This window comes from Miniopterus schreibersii (genome assembly GCF_964146895.1).
Source record: "Miniopterus schreibersii genome assembly, chromosome: 12".
NCBI lineage: Eukaryota > Metazoa > Chordata > Mammalia > Chiroptera > Miniopteridae > Miniopterus > Miniopterus schreibersii.
Window position 1 is genome coordinate 73,352,758 of NC_138112.1, and position 20,625 is coordinate 73,373,382.

At 65.9% G+C, this 20,625-nt stretch overlaps 1 protein-coding gene across 1 annotated transcript in view; it reads right to left on the minus strand.

Annotated features, from left to right (window-relative positions):
* Positions 1-3,182: 3,182 nt before the first annotated feature.
* The window catches only part of BRSK2 (BR serine/threonine kinase 2), a gene marked incomplete at its 5' end in the record, with an annotated part of 51,463 nt that continues 34,020 nt past the window's right edge, over positions 3,183-20,625 (minus strand). Inside the window, 10 exons of the mRNA XM_081153674.1 lie at positions 3,183-5,267; positions 6,494-6,541; positions 9,256-9,345; positions 9,919-10,099; positions 10,464-10,587; positions 14,082-14,130; positions 14,783-15,359; positions 15,714-15,774; positions 17,669-17,734; positions 20,406-20,556. Coding sequence (XP_081009800.1) covers positions 5,044-5,267; positions 6,494-6,541; positions 9,256-9,345; positions 9,919-10,099; positions 10,464-10,587; positions 14,082-14,130; positions 14,783-15,359; positions 15,714-15,774; positions 17,669-17,734; positions 20,406-20,556 — 1,571 coding nt within the window. The 3' untranslated portion in view covers positions 3,183-5,043. The remainder of the gene's footprint in view (positions 5,268-6,493; positions 6,542-9,255; positions 9,346-9,918; positions 10,100-10,463; positions 10,588-14,081; positions 14,131-14,782; positions 15,360-15,713; positions 15,775-17,668; positions 17,735-20,405; positions 20,557-20,625) is intronic.

Below are 20,625 nucleotides of genomic sequence, written 5' to 3' on the forward strand. Positions count from 1 at the left end.
CTCCTGTGGGCGGAGAGGAGGGGCTCTGGCAGGTCCCCCACCCTGTCTCATGTCACACCTGGTGATGCAGGGCAGCCTTTTCTGGTGGGTGGTTTCAGTCACGCTCACCCCCATGTACCCCTTAAATGGTGGGGGCCCCCAGCCCTGGTGTCTGTCTCCCTGTTTGATGGGGCTCCTGTGCTCTCCACGGGGTCCTGGGTCTCCTGCCCTCTGGTGGCCCCCGGCTCTGAAGCTTGGCTGCTACACAAGGCGCCTGTGGCTTACGGGGCCCTTCTCTGCTCTCCTGGCACCACCACCCGCCCCGGCTGGACTGGGGACCCGAGCCACCCCCATCCGCCTCCCTAGACCTTCTCTGCCCCTGCTGGTCCCTGAGAACTGCCACCCTTGACAGCCCTGGGGCTCCCAGAAGATCGAGGTGCACCCTGGGGGCCTCACCTTCACAGCCTGGCTCCTCCCCACGAGGGCCCCACCTGGTTAAAGCCCAGGGGAGCCGGGCAGCCTCCCCCCTTCCCTGCGTCGGGGCTCTCCTCTCAGCAGTGCCCTCAGCCCTGACACACAGGAGTCAGGCCGCCCAGGACCCAGCCTGAGGGTCTAGTGTCTGGGCCCAGTGTCCCCAAAGGTCTCAGAGCTGGACCAGGAGGGAGAGTGAGACGCGGCCCAGGACCCAGCCTGAGGCTCCTGGCTGGGAGGGTGGAGGGCAGGGCCTCTGGAGGCTGGAAAACAGCAGGAAATGGTGTCTCCCCCGGAGCCCCGGAGGACCAGCCCTGACCACCTTGATTTTAGCCCCTGAGGCCAGGTTTTGAGCTCGAGAATGTAAGATAAATGTGCTGTCCCAAGGCACTCAGAGCAGCCAGGGAACACGGTTGTGTCTGTAGGGGCCCCCGGGGGCTCAGCACTTCCTCCCCTGCCCGTCCCGGCTGCCTTCCCCCTCACAGTCACCACTGGCCACCCTCTCCACCCGCTGACCTCCCCCTGCCCCGGCTGAGCACAGGAAAGGGCAGTGTGAAGGAGAATTCAGCGAAGGCGGGCGCTGGGCCTGGGGTGAGGGCACTGAACCACCAGGCGGGGAGGGCCAGGCCCCTGCAGCAGTGGCTCCTGGCATGGGAGGTGTGTGTGGGCATCGCTCTGCAGCGCCCTCCCCCTGTGGGACTTGGAGGCTCCCCCTCCGTCTCCACCTCCCGAGGCCTCGTGGTTCCAGGGACCGCTTGTCTCCAGCCCCGGAGCCGTGTGGCCCTCTGCGCCTACGGCCCACTGGGAACCTGGACCGTGAGGGCGGGCTCTGGGCGGGCAGTTCTCCCTGTGCCTGCCCTGCCTGTGCCACCTGCTGGCGCTCGGCCCCTGGGGGGACACACGTCGCACTCTTCCCCTCCCGCGCGGCCCCCAGCCCCGCCTGGCTTCGGTGGATGTACCGCGGTCAGTTTGGTCCCCAGCCTGCGGCTCCCAGTCCCGGCCGTGCAGGCATCCGGAATGTGCCGGTCCCGTTACCACCGGGGAGCTGGGCCTGAGGTCGCCTCACCACCCCCTGTGCTCCTTCCTACGGTTAATTCCTGCCCCGCGGTGCGTGAGGCCCGTCGGCTCAGCGCTCAGTGTGACGCGCTCCTAAGTGGCGCCTGGCGAGTCCCGTGTTGGTTTTTATTGCCTCTAGTTTAATTTCGTGTCGGTGAGCGTCAGTACTACGGTGTTTGGCCTGGTTCCTGGTACAACCAGCAGAGAGCTGGTGTCAGACGTAGGGCTGCAGGACGGGGCCCTTCCCCCTGGGCAGGGCGGTGTGGGTGGGCGGAGAGCGGGCCGGCCCATCGGGGTCCTGTGACCGTTTCTCTTGGGACTCCAACTGTGCCCCCAGCAGGCCAGCACCCTGGACTGCAGACGCCCCGAGGGCCAGGTGGGGGACAGGGGAGGCCCTGGTGCGTCCAGCCAGGAAGGGGATGGATGAGGGGAGGTCTGTGTGTGTCCGGCTGGGTGGGGGACGAGGGGAGGTCTGCATGTGTCCCCTGCTCCTCCAGTAAAGTAGAACCAGAGCACAGTCAGGAGACCCCTCGGCCAGCGTCCGGAGCCCAGGAGCCAGGTAATCCTGTGCCCTGAGGGCGTGTAGCAGCCAAATTCCTTCAACCTATTTTTTGAGCTGAAGTTGACCAGATGCTCCACAGTCCAGTGATTGCAGTGGAGCCCTTGCGTCTCCAGGGCACCCCTGGGCACCCACTTCCCTCAGAGGCAGGGAGCAGCCCAGCTGTCAGCAGCTCCCCACTCAGCCAGAGGAGCCAGGTGCCCGCCCTGGGGCCACCCTGCAGCAGGTGGTGCAGGAGGTGAGGGCAGGACTCAGGTCGGATTCTGCCCCAGGGACCTGTGGCACTGTCTGGGAACGGGTTTGATTGCCATGCAGGGCAGGTGATGGGGACAGTGCTGACGTGGCACCAGGCACAGGACGCCCCCACCACAGCTGCAGGACCAGCCCTGGGGACCTGGCGAGTGCCAAGTCGGTCCCCAAGCGAGCCCCAGGGCCAGGCTGTGCCCGATCCTCACGCGTGGGGCAGTGTGCGTGTCTGGGAGCTCCAAGGGCGACGTGGTCTCCATGCGGACACCTCGTCCAGCTGCTCTGCCCGTCCGCGTGGCTCTGCAGCGGGTCCCTGGGTGGGCGCTGCCCTCACCGTGGGCGGGGCCTGCCCTTCGTGGTGCAGCAGCAGAGGGGCAGCCGGATGGGGCATGGTCCAGGTGCCCACAACCTGGCTGGCAAAGCTGTGGGTGTGGCTGGGATGCCCCCCTTGGCTTCCAGGGTTGGGCTACAGCACCCCTTCCGCCTCTTCCCGAAAAAGGGCTAAAAAGAAGGTTCCTCCAGGAAGAAGTCCAGGTGCCAGGTGCCACCCTGAAGTGTCCAGGTGGCAGCAGAGGCCGTGGTCAAGCAGGGGGTGGGGCTGCTCACCCCCCTCGGGCGATGCCTCCCCATGTCCCTGGGCCTCCCCTCCCACCGGCCCAGCCCAGCGGGTCCTCCAGCCAAGGCTGGGGACAGCCCACGGGGACGCCCGACCCCCACAGCGGCCTGTCCTCCAGTCGAGGCGGGAGGCAGCCCAACCCACCCCGGCAGAGCCCGAGCCGCGCACGGCGGGGGCCAGAGCCGCCGATCCCGGGCATCCCGCGTCCCGCCCCGCCCGCCCGCCGGACCGAGACGCGTCGGTGTCTTTACTGAAGGAGTTTATTGTTCCAGAACTAAAGTTGCTCACAGTTATCTGACAGGGGTACACGGGCGGGGCTTGTCCGTTTCCGTGACGTCTGCGTGTGTCCAGGTACAAAAGAGGAAGGCTGACAGAGATATTGCTTTCGCGTCCCGCCTGGGCGGCCCCGCCTGTCCCTGTGGCTTTGCTGTAATAGGCGTTTAATTGTTCTTATGGGTGGAACCCCCAGCTGTGGTGGGGCCCGTGTAACAGGAGCGTTAAAATCTATCCTCGGCTGGAGGGCGGGCGGGAGGCGCGGGGGACACCGGAAGCGACGTGGACCCGTTACAGCGAGGCATGCAATCAGACCTGCCCTCCGGCCCCGGGGCCGGCGCCGGCACCCTCGACACCTCGGGGCCCCGCCGCCTGGAGGGCCGCACCCACGGGGAGAAACACAAGCAGAAGCTGGGGACCGGCAGAGCGAGGCGGCCGCACCGTCGACCTCCAAGGACAGAGAACACCGCAGAGGACGCCGCTCACGCTCTGTCCTTGGCTATGTTTTTTTTTCACTTTTTGTCATTTTAATAAAAAAACCCCGCGGTGCCCCTGCCGTCCTGTGAGGGGGTGGGGCCAGCTCTGGGCCTTCCTCCTACCCTGCTCTCAGACACGGAGCCGAGAGGGTCCCCATCCCGGGCCTGGGCGGCGGCACCCACGGGACGAGCTGCCTCTGCCCAGGAGCGGACCGCGCCGTTCTTTAAATATATATATGTGTGTGTGTAGAAAGAACCAAGAGCAAGAACCAAACACAAAACCTAGCCCTGCCCAGCGGCTCCCCTCCCCCACACCCTTTTCCAAAAACAACCAAGAAAAAAAGTTTATAAAAATATCTTGCAGGAATTCTTTAAAGTTTACAGTAGCTTGCCCGGAGTGCACCCACCGGCCTGCCCCCCGCGCCCCAGCAGCTCCGTCCTCAGGGCACCTGGGCCCAGACCCACCCTGCCCGAGACACAGACAGACAGACAGACGGCAGGAAGATGCTGCTGCTGCCTCTTCCCTGAACAGAGAAGTAAAGAAACTCAATAAGTTAAAACAGCAAATAAATAATACTGATCTCTTCAGCCGGCTGCCGCCTCCGGGCCCAGTTCCACCGGGGCCGGGATGGACGCAGGCTGAGAGCACCTGCAGCCGGGGCCAGGAGACCGGGCGCCAGCCAGCAGCAGGGTGGGCGAGTGGAGGTGAGGGTGGGCGGGGGAGGGGCGCTGCAGGGGGAGGGGCCGAGGAGAGGCCGGAGCACCCCAGGTGGCTGCCCGCCTCGGGGCCGCTTCGCCCAGCACGGGCCCGCCCTGGAGGCTGCACCTGCCGAGGGCTCTAGTCACTGCAAGTCTGGTTGGCGGGCCGGAGGCGGCTTCCCCTCGGAGCCAGGTCCTCCTCCCGTGGCCATGCGGAGCGGAAACCGGGCAGAGCGCCGCGCAGGCGGGTGGACGGAGGCAGGGCGGTGGGCAGGGCCTCCCGCCGGGCAGCCGCAGCAGCAGGAGAGGAGAGGGCAGGTCCACGCAGCTGCCTTCCGTGGCCCGGTGTCCGGCGCGGAGCCCAGAGGACGGCCTCGTGGAGGTGACATGTTAACTTTTCGGGATAATTCCTGGTATCAGAGCGGAAACAGTGACTTTGTCAGAGACGGGCAGAGAGAGAAACAGCGAGAGAAAGAGAGAGCAGGCACGGGCAGGCCGGCCACAGGCCCCAGCCCGGTGCCCCCTTTCCTTTCCTCCCCAGCTTCGCAACAGTCTAGGTGGACAGGTGGGCATGGCCCCGGGTCCACGCAGGGTAGGCGGCGGGCAGGTGGCGCAGGCGGCCTCGGTGGCCACTGTCAGGGCCGTGCTGTGGGGGGGGGGCTATGTGTCTAAGGCTGCTCGCGGCGGGCGGCGGGTGGCCCCGTCTTGGCCGTGTCCTTGCCCGTTGGGTGCTCGGCGTCCCCTCCAGGGCCAGGGCCAGCGGCCACCGAGTCACCGGGTGGACTGTGGGCACTCCGCTTGGCGGGCGTGCTGGGGGCCGGGGCCGCCTGCCCGGTCTTCTCGTCTGAAAAAAGTTGTTTAATTACGTCAAAGAAGTTACTCAATGGGCTGCCTGGGTACACAGAACAGAAGACAAGAGAAAAGAAGGGGCGAGAGAGAGGAGGGGAGGGAAGGAGAGAGAACAAACGCGTGAACACCAGGGCCTCGCGAGAGAAACCCAAGGAAAGGCAAGACGGGCATGGGGCGGGGACAGGCCACAGCAAGCGGGTGGGCAGGCGGCGGCCAAGGGCCCTCTGTGCCGGGTGGTGGGAAGGGCTGGGGGGTGGGGACCAGAGATGGGACCTCTCGGCCCGAGCTGCAGGGCGGGAACCCAGGGCAGGCGGGGAGACCCTGCCTCCCTCCCCAGGCCTGGCCCTGCGGCGCGGCCCTCCCCTCCCCGCGGCCGCACACTGAGCTCAGACCCGTCACGGGGCCTCCCCTCATCTGCCCGTGGCCTCGCTGGCTGGCCGGCCCACTGCATTCAGAGCCATAGAGATGGGCCTGCCGCAGCCCAGGGCTGAGCAGGACCCTGGGGGGGCGCTGGCTCTCGGCATGAGGCCAGGGGCCTGCTCTGGGTGGGGAGGCTGGAGCCTGCCCCACTCCTCCCCTGGCCAGCCCAGGCCACCCAGTGTGGACACAGCAGACAGACAGATGGACGGATAGGTGGACAGGCATGGAGAGCTTGGGTGTGGGAGGGCGGGGAGCACGCAGCTAGAGTGGGGAGTGTCCTGAGGTCAGGAGGAAGGGGCGGGGACGGGATGACCACCCCGGTGTGGGCCCTGTGCTCACTGTCCAGGTGCACCTTTGCTCTAGTTCCTAAACCTGAGCCCTGCCTGTGCCCAGAGATGCGGCCCCTCCTCTCCCTGCCCGGTACAGTGGGGAGGGGCATGCCCGTGTGGCCGGGGAGCCCACAGGCCGGCACCCTGCCAGTGGACACACGGCCTGAGGCCAGCCTGCTTTGGATGAGAGTCCACTGGGACCCCAGGTCAGAGCCTGCATGTGCGACCCTCACTGGTCTCAGGCACGCTCTGAGCATGGGGTCCCTCTCTGGCCTGCCCTGACCCTAGGGCCTGGCCTGTGGCTGCCCTGGCGGGGGGGTGACCAGGCGCTTCTGGCAGAAGCAGGAGGCTTGGGCGTGCAGGGGCCTACACTGGGTCCCGTGTGTGTGTGTGTGTGTCCCGGCCCCAAGCTACACAGCGACCCCAGGACAGCCCCAGGGCGGCAGGGGCAGCACCCAGCCCAGAGCAAGTTGCAGGTGGGGTGACAGGCTGGAGCCCGGCGATGGGGAGGGGTTCTTACCACACTTGGAAAGTCTCCCCGTCATCATCTCCACACAGTTAGTGGTGTCTGGAGCACAGAACGGAGGGAGAGAGGGGGAGACGCGTGAACAAGCTTCCCACCAGGACCTCAGGGAGCGGAGCCCAGGCTCAGGCAGGGGGCGGAGCCTGGAGGGGTGGAGCTCGGAGGGGCGGAGCATGGAGGGGCGGGGCCTGGAGGGGTGGGGCTCAGGAGGGTGGAGCTCAAAGGGGCGGAGACTGGAGGGGTGGAGTTCAGGAGGGTGGAGCTTGGAGGGGCGGGGGCCTGGAGAGGTGGGGCTCAGGAGGGTGGGGCCTGGAGGGGTGGGGCTCAGGAGAGTGGAGCTTGGAGGGGCGGGACCTGGAGGGGTGGGGCTCGGAGGGGTGGGGCCTGGAGGGGTGGGGCTCAGGAGGGTGGAGCTTGGAGGGGCGGGGCCTGGAGGAGGTGGGGCTCGGAGGGGTGGAGCTCGAAGGGGCGGGGCCTGGAGGGTGGGGCTCAGAGGGGTGGAGCTCGAAGGGGCGGGGCCTGAAGGGGTGGGGCTCAGGAGGGTGGGGCCTGAAGGGGCAGGGTCCGGGTGGGCATTAAGTCAATGCAGGCGTTAAGTGGGTGGGGGCCATCTCCTGGCCAGTAGAGGGTCCTGCAGCAACCAGAGCCTGAGGACAGGATATGGCCCTGGGCCCCCTCCCTTCCCGCTGTCCTGCCCTGGGTCTGGGACACACACTCTGGAGCTGAGGGGCCCAGGATGCTGGCCATGGTCCACGCTGGCCACCCATGTGTCCTCACCCTGCGGGTCTGCAGTGCCACTTCCCTGACACTCTCCCACCTGCTATGAGGCCTGGCAGCGTTGGTACTGGCATAAGGCCAGGGTGGGAGGCAGCAGAGCCAGGGTAGGGGCTCCCTCAGGGCCCTCACTGGGGCCCGTGCTTGGCCTCCCCTCTATGGGCCAGGATGGGGGCCCTGTTGGGGTGGCCACCAGGTGTCTTGGCCTGGTGGGTGAAGGTCCCGCCTTCCAACCACCTCTTACGGTAGCTCTAGGACTGAATCAGCTGGACAAGAGCATCCAGTGTGGGAAGGAGGCTGGGGGATGGGGCCAGGGGATGGGCTAGGGTCCCAGGTTGGGTTCCCCAAGTACAGGACTTGCTGAAGGAGGGCGAGGGAGACAGGTGAGGGTCCAGAGAGGGCACCAAGAGTCTCCCGGGACATGGGTTTGGGCAAGCAAGGCCCCTGCTTTGGGTGGCTGCAGGCACAAATGTCCTCTGGTCAGCATGCCAGGCCGTGGTCTTTGCTTCTCTCCCCGGACACACTCTGTCCTTCCCCCGCCTCAGTTTCCCTGTTAGCACTGCTCTGCTCTAGATGGAGACCTTAAATCAGGGATGGGGAATGTCTGACCCAAGAAATTATTTGGTCTGGCCCTGCCAAGGCAACTGCAGGCGGGACTCAAAATTCACTAAATCTAGGAGCTTTCTTCATAGCTAATTTTTAAGTTGATAATTTTGTATGGCCCTCGAATGATGTTATAAATATCCAAATGGCCCTTGGCAGAAAAAAGGTTCCCCACCCCTGCCTTAAAGGCTCCAGGGCCAGAGGTACCTGGCCTGCCAGTTCCCTGCCCCCAGCAGCCAAGAGAGGGTCCCACACCTGGGCTAGGGCCAGGGCGCTGGGGGGTCTGCCAGGGGTGTGAGGAGGCACAAGTGAGGGAAGAGGGGAGGGCGGTGAAACACAGACGATGGAATGAGGATGGCAGGGCAGGTGGACACTGGGCCGGCCTGGCCTTTAGGACCCATACAGAGGCACAGAGGTGACCCAGCAAACTGGGAAAGGGCCCACTGAGGCCCCAGCTGGTGGTAGGGAGCTCAGAGAGGCAGGACATGGGCTGGATGCTGTGCTCCCTGGACACCAAGCCTCAGAACGTGCCTCACAGCAACCCCACACCTCACCACCATCCAGACACACACTGCACACCCTCAGAACAGATGGAGACTCCCACGGGTGCTGCCATGGGCTCACCAACACCCACACCGGTGCGGCCCACACCCCACCAGGTACCCTTGGTCTCCCGGGCTCCCAGCGCCTCCAGGCCTGGGAACCCCTTTCCCTGTGTGGCTTCTCTAGGCCCAGCTGGGAAGCCCCTGCTCTGACTGGGGCCTCAGGTGCCCTCTGTCCTGCTCAAGGCCTGACAGTCACAGGCCCAGCACGGGTGCCAGGGTGCTGTTGCGGGGGTCTGGGGGCCAGGGCTCCAGGCAAGACGGTAGTCACCTCTCTCCCACAGCCGTGGCCCGGGGCCAGCCTGCCCTGTGTCCAGCGACTCGACCTGGGCTCTGGGCCTGCACAGCTTGTCCAGGGCGGGGAGCTGGCCGCTGACCGTGTGAGTGGGCACAGGGTGCCCGTCTCAGCACCAGCCTGGCTCTCGCCAGAGGACGTGACTGCAGCCCCCTCCCTGCCCCAGTGGCGGGGCGGGACACCTTACCTGCCAGCGTCAGAGGCTACTCTCGTAGCTGGTGGCCACCTTCTGGCCTTTAAGCCCAGCACCCCAGCTTAGTCCTGGCGCTGGCGGGGAGGGTTCTAGGTGGACAAGAGGGGCCTTTCAGTGTGGTGTGCTGGGCCCTACCTCCCTGGGTGTGCGGGCTGCTGGCCCGCTAGCTGGGAGGCCCTGCTCCCTGGGGGGCGGCACACAGCCGGGGCGGGGCGGGGCGGGGCACGGCGGGGGGGGGGGGGGCCACGCCCACTCGGTGGCTCCCAGGGCGCCGAGCTGAGCCCCGCCTCACCTGACAAGTGCTGGGCGGAAGGCTGGTCGTGGGTGCTCAGCAGCTGCGTCTGGATGGTCTCCACGACCCTCTTGAATCTGCGGCTGGGGCCTGGGGGAGACAGCGGTTCAGCCCGGGGAGGGCAGGGCGGAGCCTGGCCGGGTGGGGCGGGGCCTGGCCAGGTGGGGCGGGGCCTGGCCGGGTGGGGCGGAGCCTTGGCAGGGAGGAGCCTGGCCGGGTGGGGCAGAGCCTGGCCGGGTGGGGCGGGGCCTGGCCAGGACAGGGCGGAGCCTGTCCGGGTGGGGCGGAGCCTGGCTGGGTGGGGCGGGGCCTGGCCGGGTCGGGAGGGGCCTGGCCGGGTGGGGCGGGGCCTGGCTGGGTGGGGCGGGGCCTGGCCGGGTGGGGCGGAGCCTGGCTGGGTGGGGCGGGGCCTGGCTGGGTGGGGCGGGGCCTGGGCAGGGAGGAGCCTGGCCGGGTGGGGCGGGGCCTGGCCGGGTGGGGCGGGGCCTGGCTGGGTGGGGCGGGGCCTGGCCGGGTCGGGCGGAGCCTGGCTGGGTGGGGCGGGGCCTGGCTGGGTGGGGCGGGGCCTGGCCGGGTGGGGCGGGGCCTGGCCAGGACAGGGCGGAGCCCGGCCGGGTGGGGCGGGGCCGCGGCGGCCGGAGCCCAGCCGGCCCCACGGCTCACCTGACAGGAGCGTGAAGGTGACGGAGTAGATGCCGTGCTCCTTCTGCGCCGCGCCGCCCTCCGTGTAGGTGATGTCCACCTGGAACTTGACCGGCTTCTGGAACACGGCCGGGCCCCCCGTCGCCTTGTACTCGGCCCGGAAGCTGGTCTGGGAGATGACGCTGTGGCTGAGGCTGGGGATCTGCGGGGCAGGGCGGCAGGTGCGCGTGAGCGGGGACCGGCCCCCCTCGAGCCCGGGCCCGCGGGCCAGCCCTCCAGCGGCCTCAGTGAGTCGGGCGCAGCCAGCCCACAGCCTGGTGCCGCCGGGGCACCGGGGAGGCGGCCCCCGGGACCGTCCCGAGCCTCGGCACTGCCTCCGGGTCCCACCCAGAGCCCGTCCTGCCCCCAGCGCCCCTTCCATTCCCTCCCGCCCCCACCTGCCAGCCCTCGCGCCCCTGCCCCGCCCACACCCCCGGCTCCTCCGGCCGGACCCCGCCAGGCCAGGGGCCGGGCTGTGTCTGTCCGTCGGTCCAGTGAGGGAGCGGCCGCTCCGTCGGGGGGCTCACCGACAGGAAGGCGTGGACGATGTCGGCTTTGATGGAGCTCAGGGGCTTGTCCTTGATGACCACGAAGATCTGCTCCTCCTTCTCCAGGCTGATGAAGTTCCCGAACCAGGACTTCTTGGCCAGCCTGCGGGTGGGGCAGGGGGCAGCTGTGCCTGAGGACAGGCTGCTCCCTGCAGCTGGGCCTGCCCTGACCCCCCAGCTCTGGGCCCTGACCCCTCGGACCCCCCTCCCCACCCTCACCCCACCACCCTGCCCCCCGCCTGCCTGGTTCCTGTCTTGCCCCACACCCTGACTCTCCACCCGGCCCTGCCCGGGCCCTGGCTGTATAACCCTACCACTAACGCCACAGCCCGGGCCTGACACCCTGTCCTCCCCGCTTCCTGGGCCCAGCAACACTCGCTGGAACCCCACCAGAAAGAAAGGAGAACCCACCGGCCCCAGGCTTGCCCACCTGGTCCATCACTGTGACCTGGGGTATTTGCTCTGTGGACATCCCACAGTCTCTTTGAAAAAAGTGGCCCCACCCAGGGCTGGGAGCGGAGCAGGGTGGGGGTGGGGCAAGTCAGGGACCCCCTGCCTAGCTGTGGATGGCTGAGACATGGCGCAGAGGAGGGGCAGCCTCGGCTCTCCCAGGCCACCCTCCGTGTCTCTGTCCTCATGGCCCTGCTGCCTTGGCCCAAGTCACTCATAGGACTCAGAGATCACTTTAAACTCTAGCAGCCCAGCGGCCAGGCAGGGCTGCAGCCCAGAGCCCCAGGCTGGCAACACCTTCCTGCATGACCCCTGTCCCCACTGTGTCCAGGGCCACCTAGCTCTACTTGGTCATCACGCCAGCCCTGTCACCGTGTCCTGCGTCCAGGCTGCCCCTGAGGTGGAGCTGCGCCCCCGCCCCCCCCGGACAATGCACACTAGTGTGGGACAGACCCCACATCCTGCCTCCTGGGTTCACGCTGGTGTGGCCCTCCTTTGGGTGTGGGAGTGGGCTGGAGTTCTGCTTCTGACAGGATGACATGGGGAAGCAGAGGCCACCTCTGAGATCGCGTCAGAAAGGCTGTGACTCCCCCTTGCCAGCCGGTCTCTAGCCTTCTGTTGAAGCAGAATGACTCGTGGGGGGCCCACGTGGGCCAGGATCCTGCCCACAGTGGCTCCTGCTCCTGTGCAGCTGTGAGAGGCCACGGCTCTGTCATCCCTGAAGCCAAGGGCCGAGTAGGCATGATAGGTCCTGACCACGGAGACGAGAGAATGAGCGTGTGCCGTTTTACATGCTACATGTTGGAGCTGCTTGTCACGCAGCCATCGCTGACTGACACTCCCTGGCCGCCTTCTTGCTGCCTCTCTTGCAGCTACAGTGTAGACACATGAGCAGGGCTCTGCCCGTCTGACCGGAAGCCAGTGATGAGAAGCAGTGGCCAGGCCCAGCTTCTGGCCCGTGGTGTTGGCAGGTTGCTCCACAGTGCTCTACGTTGGCCTGAGGCACAGCTGACGGTTTTCCTGGTCGTGTGACATCTTCCCATTTCCTGTCCATTTCCAGAGCCGCTTTTCAGCCACTGTGACAATGACCAACCCACCCACCAACAAAGCCCCGTCCACCCGGTCAGCCTGGCCCAGGAATCCTGATCCCACGCTGCCACTTAGCACCTCAGCTTCCTTCCCTGCGTTCTGCAAGCTCCTGGCTGTCTGTCGTGTCAGGCGAGTGTGGGCTCCTGGCCCGAGCTGCTCACAGCACCCAGGACCCCACGGGTCCCGGAGCGCAGCTGGGGCTCTGCCTTCTGCTCCCCAGTGAGGGTAGAAGAATAGCAGTGAGAACTGGCCTTTTGTGCTTGGACATTGGAGGTTTGGCATCTGGTGAAAACAGTCTCATGTCTGAAGGAAGTCTGGGCAAGCCGGGGAGACTAGTGGGGGGGGGGGTGGACTCTAGGGGTCCACTTGGCCTATCTGGTCCATGCTGGGCGTTGCTTCATTTTGTGGACGTGGCAGTCAGGAGAGTCTGTATAGAGCAGATCACCCATGGGTGGGCCTCATCCAGTCAGCTGATGGCCTTCAGAACAAAGGTTTCAAGAGGAGGAATCTTCCAGCAACACAGACAGCTGCCTGAGGTCCCGCCTGCCGGCCTGTGACATCTCCCAACCTTGACCTGCAGCCTGCCCACCCCAGTGTCAGGATCACCAGCACCCATGTGCACACACACCCACAGCTGCACCCTCCCAGTGTCTCCAGGACCCCAACCAATGCAGGGCTCCTGGTGGCCACAAGAGGGACATCTGGGGGCCAGAAGCATGTCCTGTGCAGGAGGAGGCGCTGGGGGGCTAACTGACCCACTTCCTTCCAGGGACTCCTGCACCTGCTCAGTCCCACAGGCCCCAGCAGGGACGGCCCCCCGGGACTCGGTGGGAAGAAGGGGCTATAGGCCATAGGCCACAGCAGACGGCTGTGTGTGGTTTTCTAACTTCCCTGAAAAATCTAGCAGTGACCTGGAAAGCAGGTCTGGGAAAGTTTTTCATAACGGCAGAGACACAACTGAAGGGACATGGCCAGCAGGACTGCAGAGCCCCCAAACCAGCAGCTCAGGGCTTGCCCCCCCACACGTGCCCATGCTCCCACACGCCCACAGCAGGACCACAACTTCTGTCCCTTAGACTGCTGGCCTGACTGCCTTCGCTGCCTGCGTAGCCGAGCCCTACCCTGCATCCACACGGAGTTTCCCGTTCACACCACCACCCATGGACTAGGGAACTGAGGCCACAGGGAGGGTGGGCACTCGGAGGGGCGGGTCTCTCCTGGCCCTTCACCACAGACCCCGAGTGAGGGGCATCTCTGTGTCCAGACTTTCTGCAGGGTGGGGAGTGGCCCTACTTCCCCATCGCCCCCCAGGCCCCTGCATCTTCCTCTCACATCACAGTGATTTGAGGGCTCACTCTGCACCTGGCCTTGGCCAAGCTCCTCCCCCATGCTTGTTCCTGGGGGCTGTTCCTGGCTATCCCACCCTCCTTGGCCAGCACCTTGAGACCCTCCATCCCTACGACCCCGCATGTCTGGCCACCTTCTGGGCTCTGCTTTTCCCAGCTCACCCTCCCCGGTGGAGATCCCTGCTGCAGGCCCCACAGGCCAGTCCTGGAGGCCGCCCCACTCCCGGCACATCCAGGGCACAGGCTGTATATGGAGAAGTGTGAGGGAGCCGGGCCCCTTGGGTTTCTGCATGTGGAGGTCAGGGCTCAGCGGGTGTGCAGCAGTCCCTCTGAGGGGCGGCTATGGTGGCCCTGTCTCTAGCCAGCACAGGCTCTTCTCCAGGCTGCGGCTTCTGAGCAGAATTGGACTGTCCCTCAAGCGGCTCCCCCACCACCCCAGGCCCTGCTCCCCGCCTGGTGTTCAAAATGCAAGAGGCTCGGTGACGCTCCAGCTGGAGAGGAGGCACCGAGGCAAGAACGAGGGGATGGACCAGCGGCAGCAGGGGCCACCGGGAAGAGAGGACTGGAGGGCCGGGGTGCTCGACCTGAAGCCCTCCGTGGGCCCCTGGCCTGCCCTGTGGGAGGGTCCCCTTCGGCCTCCCCTGTGCTCCCAGCACCCCAGCACCAGGTGGAGGTTGCCAGCTCCCACCTGACCTCAGGCGGGGCCACTTACTCTGGGGAGGACTCCGGGGTCAGGTTGGACATCTCCTCCGGCGTCGGGACTGTGCGCACAGGAAGGACAGGGAGAGAAGGTGTGGTGACCGCTCTGCCCTCCCCACAGGCCCCTGCACTGTGGGTGCACCGCGGGTGGGTCCTATGGAGCACCCACAAGGGCACAGGTTGGCCCCACCCCCGCCCTGGCCACGGGGAGCTGTCCTGGCCTCTGGTGCTGAAACCAGGCTCCGCCTGCTCTGGCCTCCAGCCAGTCCTGCGGCCTCTCCACAGAGGATGCTGGGCCCCCAAGCTCCCTCCCTCCACACCCAGCACAGGGCAGGCTGCCCTCCACTACCCTGTGGGCTTCCTGACCATAGTGCCCACACCCACCCGGCGGACACCTCTCCTCCTTGGGCCTCAGGAAGCCCATCCTGAGGAGGCCACCGGGCTGAGAGGGGCAAGGGACCCAGGACGGCTCCCATGGCTGTGCCCACCAGGTGTCCAGGTCTGCGCCATGTGGGCCCCGGGCACAGGTTGAGCAGGCTGGGGAACACCTAGACATCTGGGGGTGCTGCCCAGGCCTGTGCCAGCCTAGTAGACACGGGCACTATCCAGCGCTTCTGGTAGGGGGAGCGCGGCCCAGCCCCACCCAGCCCTGCCCATCAAGATGAGCAGTGCCCCCTGGGCCCCGCCTCCTGTTCCTGCAGTCACCCAGCTCACCTTGCAGTTTCCGGCGGTGGAAGCGAGGTGACCCCAGGAAGCTGTTCTTGATGGAGTTGAGCCTTGTCCTCCAGGGCACCCCTCCGACGCTGGGGCTGGACGGCGGTGTGGGGTTGGGTGTGCCTGCCGGACTCTCCTTGGGCGTGTGCACGGGCGTCCCCTTGGGGGTGGGGAGGGGACTGCCCCTTGGAGAGGGGTGAGGGGTCACCTGTATGGTGGGGACAGATTTGGTGTTCGGTTCAGTTCCTGTGGGTGGGAGCCGGGTGGGGGCAGGCAGGGGGGCCAGCCCCGGGGTCAGGGCCAGCTGGGGGCCAAGGCCGCCAGGGACAGGATGCCGGGCCTGGGTGCCAGCCGGGAGTGGGTTGGACTTGGTGCCCTGCAGAGGCTTGTCGGTCAGCTTGGCCTTGCTCGGCAAGGTCTGGGTCTTGGGGTTGGGCCGTGGGGCGGCCTGTGGAGGGAGGATGTGTCCGGGCCGAGAGGCGCTCTGACAAGCTTCGGGCTCCGTGGAGGTGGCCGGGGTGCAGGCCACAAAGGGGAGCTCAGGGGGTGGGGGGGGCAGGACAAACTTCCTAACAGGCTACAGGGCAGGCAGCAAGCAGGGAGCAGAGGGTGGGGGCCACCATGTGGGGGTCGCCATGCAGGGTGCATGCATTTGCACACCCCCCCATGCACACACAGCACCAGGAGGACCCAGGGCACAGGCAGGTGGGGGTGGAGCGTTTGCCACGAAAGAAAACAAGTAACACACGAGAAAACACACAAAACAAAACAAAAAACGTGCAGTTAGCGAGAGCAGCCAGAGCCTGCACAGCAGCAGCACCCACGGAGACCCCACAGCAGGTGGGAGCGGGCGAGGGGCCTCTCCCAGGGCTGCCGGCCCCCCTCCCGGGCACCTTCTGCTTGGGAGTCTGGGTAGAGGGGGGTCACTCACCCGAGGGCTGCTGAGTGGGCTGGTGGAGAGGCCTGAGGAGGCGCCGCTGATGGATCTGGACCTGGGGACACAGGTGCAGAGCGGGGCTCAGCCGGGACAGGCCCCAGGCTCTGGGCTTCTCTTCCCACCGGTAGAGCGTCCGGGAGTCCTGGATGCCAAGGTCAGTCCTGCTGTCCCACCCCCTCTCCACAGGACCAGGAGAGGCCCGGCAGCCCCTTTGGGGCCCCCATCAGAACTCCAGTGGTGCAGCCTCAGGACTCCTCCCCACCACATGGGAGCCGCCCGCAGCTGAGGCCCAAGGCCCGAGGCCCGAGGCCCGAGGCCCGGGATAGCAGAGGAGCCCCTGCCACGGTCTGCTGAGGGCTCGGGCAGACGGAGGACAAGGGAGGCAGCGGCTTCCTGTGAAGTGAACTCAGCCCCATACCAGGCCCGCTCTCCACACTCAGCTGCCCTGAGCTCAACCTGACCCCCAAGGCTGAGCAGGCCCAGGCCAGGGGCACTAGCCAGCCCCTCGGCACCCACGGCCCACCCGCCCGGCCCAGAGCTGCCCACAGCAGGCCAGCCCTCGGCCCTGTCCTCATGCACACCATGAGGACCTGGGCAGGATGAGGCTGAGGTGGGCACTGGCAGGGACCGTGGGCCTTTTCCACCACTGGCCGCACTGGGCTTGCAGGCCTGGCCTAGGCATGGCTGGAGGGGACCGCTGTCCCAATGTGCCTGGCTGAAACAGGCCCACAGCTGCGCCCCTCGGGGCAAACACGGCCTGCAGGGCCTCACCACACCTGCCATCCTTCGAGGAAGGAAATGGGACTGGGGTGCCGACACAGCCCAGGAGAGGACAGGATAACAGAGGACCGCCCTGACACCTGCCCACCCCGGCCGGCATGGCCTGGAGAGCGGTCTCACCTGCCACACCTCGGCCTGGCCCCTGGGCTTTGGGAAGGAGCAGAGCCCATGCTGGCCGGACTCTGGCTCCGGGCCGCTCCACCAGCACCTGTGGGCTGGGGCCCCACGGGCATGACTGTCCAGCTCCCTCACCTGACACAGGCACAGAGCCGGGGGCTCTGACCCTGACCCAGCCCCCAGCACAGCCTGCCCAGAGTCAGGCCTGGCCCAGAGCTTTCCGATGTGAGAAGGGAGCTGGGGGTGGTCAGTCTACCACCAGCCACAGCAACCGCAGGCCTGCTGACAGCAGCCTTGAGTGCGGCCCAGCGCCCAGGGCCTCCCACGGAGCCAGCACAAGCTTGTCGCTGGGCACAAGGAAGCAGAGAGCAGCAAGGAGAGGGGGGTGGAGCTGTCTGCACCCCTCCTGCCTAGTCAGGTGGCCCCTGGAGACTGAACTGTGGCTGCTCAGACAGAGAACGATGCCCACACCCCAGGAGCCAGGAAGGCAGGGCAGGTGCCCAGAGACTGTGGGGGGACAACAGGGACAGGCCCGACCATACTGCCCTCAGGCAGCGGGCCCTACAGGTGCAGGACAGGTGGCTCAGGAAGGCCGGGCTTGCAGAGACCCCTGTGACTGGCACAACTTCTGCCACCAGCTTGGAATCCTGCAGTGGCCTTGGGACAGCTGAGCCGCCTCTAGCTGCCGCTTCCACTCAGGCCCTAGTGGGCAGCAGGACGGCCCCAGGATCCAGGAGTTAGGGATGGGGGAGGCTAACCAAGGCTACCACCAGCCACAGCAAGGGTGGGCCAGAAGGGGCCTCACGCCTGCAGCCCCTCAGGAATCTAGGGCAGGGAGAGCGCAGAGGGTCTCCCAGCCCCTCTCAGGCTGGCCGTCGGCCTCGCCCAGCAGCCCACTCCTCCTGGGCCCCAGCCTGGCCTGACCCAGCCCTTCCCCCGGCTTCTGGAAGGTTCCCTTGCCGAAGGGGAGAGGGCCAGACCCGCCTCAAGCCAGGCCCTGCCACCAGTCGCCTGGGGGGCTGGGGGGCAGGGGCAGTGGGCAGGGTGTATACCTGTCTTCTTTGCTGAATTGGGGGTGGGCTTCAGCGATATCCAGGCTTTTACTGAACATTGCTTTACTACAGCGGGAACAAAGCGAGAAAACACAATTACTGCCACGGCCTGTCTGGCGGCCCGGAGGCCAGACCTCCACACAGCTTCGAGCTGGGCCCAGGGCACGGACCAGGGCCACAGCGTCCCCTGGTGGCCTGCAGGGCACTCACCACCAGCCCCACTGTCAGCACCTCGTGGCCAAAGGAGGAGGAGGCACAGCCCCAGGAGCCGCAGGGCTGGGAGGTGCCGGGAGGAAGGGGCTTTTTGATGAGCATCAAGCTGGGTCACACCGACCCCACCCCAGCACCTTAGCACCCCAGTACCCCAGCACCCCGGTGGCAGCCAGGCCTGGGAAGCAGAGTAGAAGCCAGGGCAGGGTGGCCTCCCATGCCTGGCCCCTGCCCCAGACCCAGGTGGATGGGGTGGGAAGGTGCAGAGTGGCTGGTGCAAGGAGGGTCAGGTCGGCAGGAGGACAGGGGCCAGGCGTGGGGAGCTGGGCTGGGGAGCCGTGCACCCGAAACAAGCAGGGCAGGGTCGGGGCAAGAACACGACCAGCAGGGGACCTTCCCCCTGTTCCTCCCCCCACCCCACCCAGAGCCAGCGGGCAGTGGGCCACGGCTGTCTGGAGACCTGGATAGAGGCTCCAGAGGGCTGAGACCCCAGGCCAGAGGCTGAGCCAGCCTGGTTCCCTGGAGAGGACCCAGGACCACCAAGGGGCTGTGGCCACCGGCCCAGTTTACTCTTTTTAAAATTTTTCTTCCCCCAATTTACTCTTGATGGTGGCCCTGCTGTCCTGCAGTTCCCCTGTTTGCAAGCAAATTCCTTGGGAGGCTTGGTCAGCTGGGACCACCCACGGTGCCCTGGGACCCCAGACTGCTGAAGCCTCCATCTGGGCAAGAACATTCGGCCTCAACCCAACAGGGCATGCTCAGCGCCAGGTGAGGATTGGCCAATGGCCTCGCCCGGCCAGCCCCAAAACAGCTGTGGCTGTGGGGCCAGGATACCCCACCTTTCTCCAGTGGAGCTGTTGGGACAGCCCAGACCTGCTCATGGTCCCCCAGAATTCCACTTCCCTGACCATTGTGGGCATAACCATAGGTGACCCAAACACAGGGCCAGTGGTAAAATGGGGGCAGGCCTGCTAGGCTGCCAGCTCTGAACAGAGCTAGGCCATGATCTAGTTACTCCACCTCAGCTCACCATGTTCCAGCTCAGCCCAGCCCAGCCCAGTGCAGTCCAGCCCAGCCCAGCCCAGCTCAGCCCAGTCCAGTCCAGTCCAAATCATCTCAACTCAACTCAGCTCAGCTTAGCCCAGCCCAGCTCATCCAGTCCAGTCAAACACAAAACTCAACTCAACTCAACTCAGGTAAGCCCAGCCCAGCCCAGCTTAGTCCATTCCAGTCCAACTCAACTCAGCTCAGCTCAGCCCAGCCCAGCGCAGTCCAGTCCAGTCCAGTCCAACACAACTCAGTTCAGCTCAGCCCAGCCCAGTTCAGTCCAGTCCAGTCTAACCCAACTCAACTCAGCTCAGTCCAGCTCAGTCCATTCCAGTCCTACTCAATTCAACTCAACTCAGCTCAGCTCACCCCAGCTCAGTCCAGCTCAGTCCAGTCCAACTCAACTCAGCTCAGTCCAACTCAGTCCTGTCCAGTCCAACTCAATTCAACTCAATTCAGCTCAGCTCAGCCCAGCTCAGTCCAGTTCAACTCAACTCAGCTCAGCTCAGCCCAGCTTAGTCCAGCTCAGTCTGGTCCAACTCAACTCAGCTCAGTCCAACTCAGTCCTGTCCAGTCTAACTCAATTCAACTCAATTCAGCTCAGCTTAGTCCAGCTCAGGCCAGTTCAGTCCAACTCAATTCAACTCAACTCAGCTCAGCTCAGCCCAGCCCAGTCCAGTCCAACTCAACTCAGCTCAGCCCAGCTCAGTCCAGTTCAGTCCAACTCAATTCAACTCAACTCGGCTCAGCCCAGCCCAGCCCAGCCCAGCTCAGTCCAGTCCAGTCAAACTCAACTCAACCCACCTCAGCTCAGTCCAGTCCAATTCAACTCAACTCAGCTCAGCTCAGCTCTGCCCAGTCCAGCCTACCTCATCTAGTCCAGTCAAACTCAACTGAACTCAGCTCAGCCCAGCTCAGTACAGTCCAACTCAACTTAGCTCAACTCAGCCCAGCTCAGTCCAGTTGAACACAACTCAATTCAGCTCAGCCCAGCCCAGCCCAGTTCAGTGCAGACCAGCTCAGCTTAGCTCAGTCTAGTCCAGCCCAGCTCAGCCCAGCTCAGCTCAGCTCAGCCCAGTCCAGCCCAGCTCAGCCCAGCTCAGCTCAGCTCAGCTCAGCCCAGCTCAGCTCAGCCCAGCTCAGCTCAGCTCAGCTCAGTCCAGCCCAGCTTGGCTCAGCCCAGTCCAGCCCAGCTCAGCTTAGGCCAGTCCAGCCCAATCCAGATCAGCTCAGCTCAGCCCAGTCCAGCCCAGCTCAGGCCAGTCCTGTCCAGGATGGCCAAACACAGCCCAGGCCAACAAAGCAAAACTCTGCCCAGCTCAGCCCAGCTCAGCGCGTGCAGCCCAGTGCGACTGACCCAGCCCCAGGGCCAGGGGGCAGCGATGACTTAGGCCCAGCACAGCCCAGGAGGAGTCAGCCCAACATTGACCAGCCAAGGCACCAGCAGGTAGGGCACTGGGTCCTTCCAGAAGACACATACCTCTGGCTGTGCTGGGCCATCTCAATGGCGCGCCGAGCAGGCACCGGAGAGCCACCATCCGTCACGCTGAGCACCTCCATGGACTTGCGTTCCGGCCGCCGTTTGCCGTGCCGGTTCAGCATCGGGGAGTCCACACGCTTCCGGGGAGGGTCTGCGTGCAGACGGGGGTCAGGCCGGCAGCCCGCCGGGTCTGGCAGGGGTGGGGCGGGGCCAGGCCTCC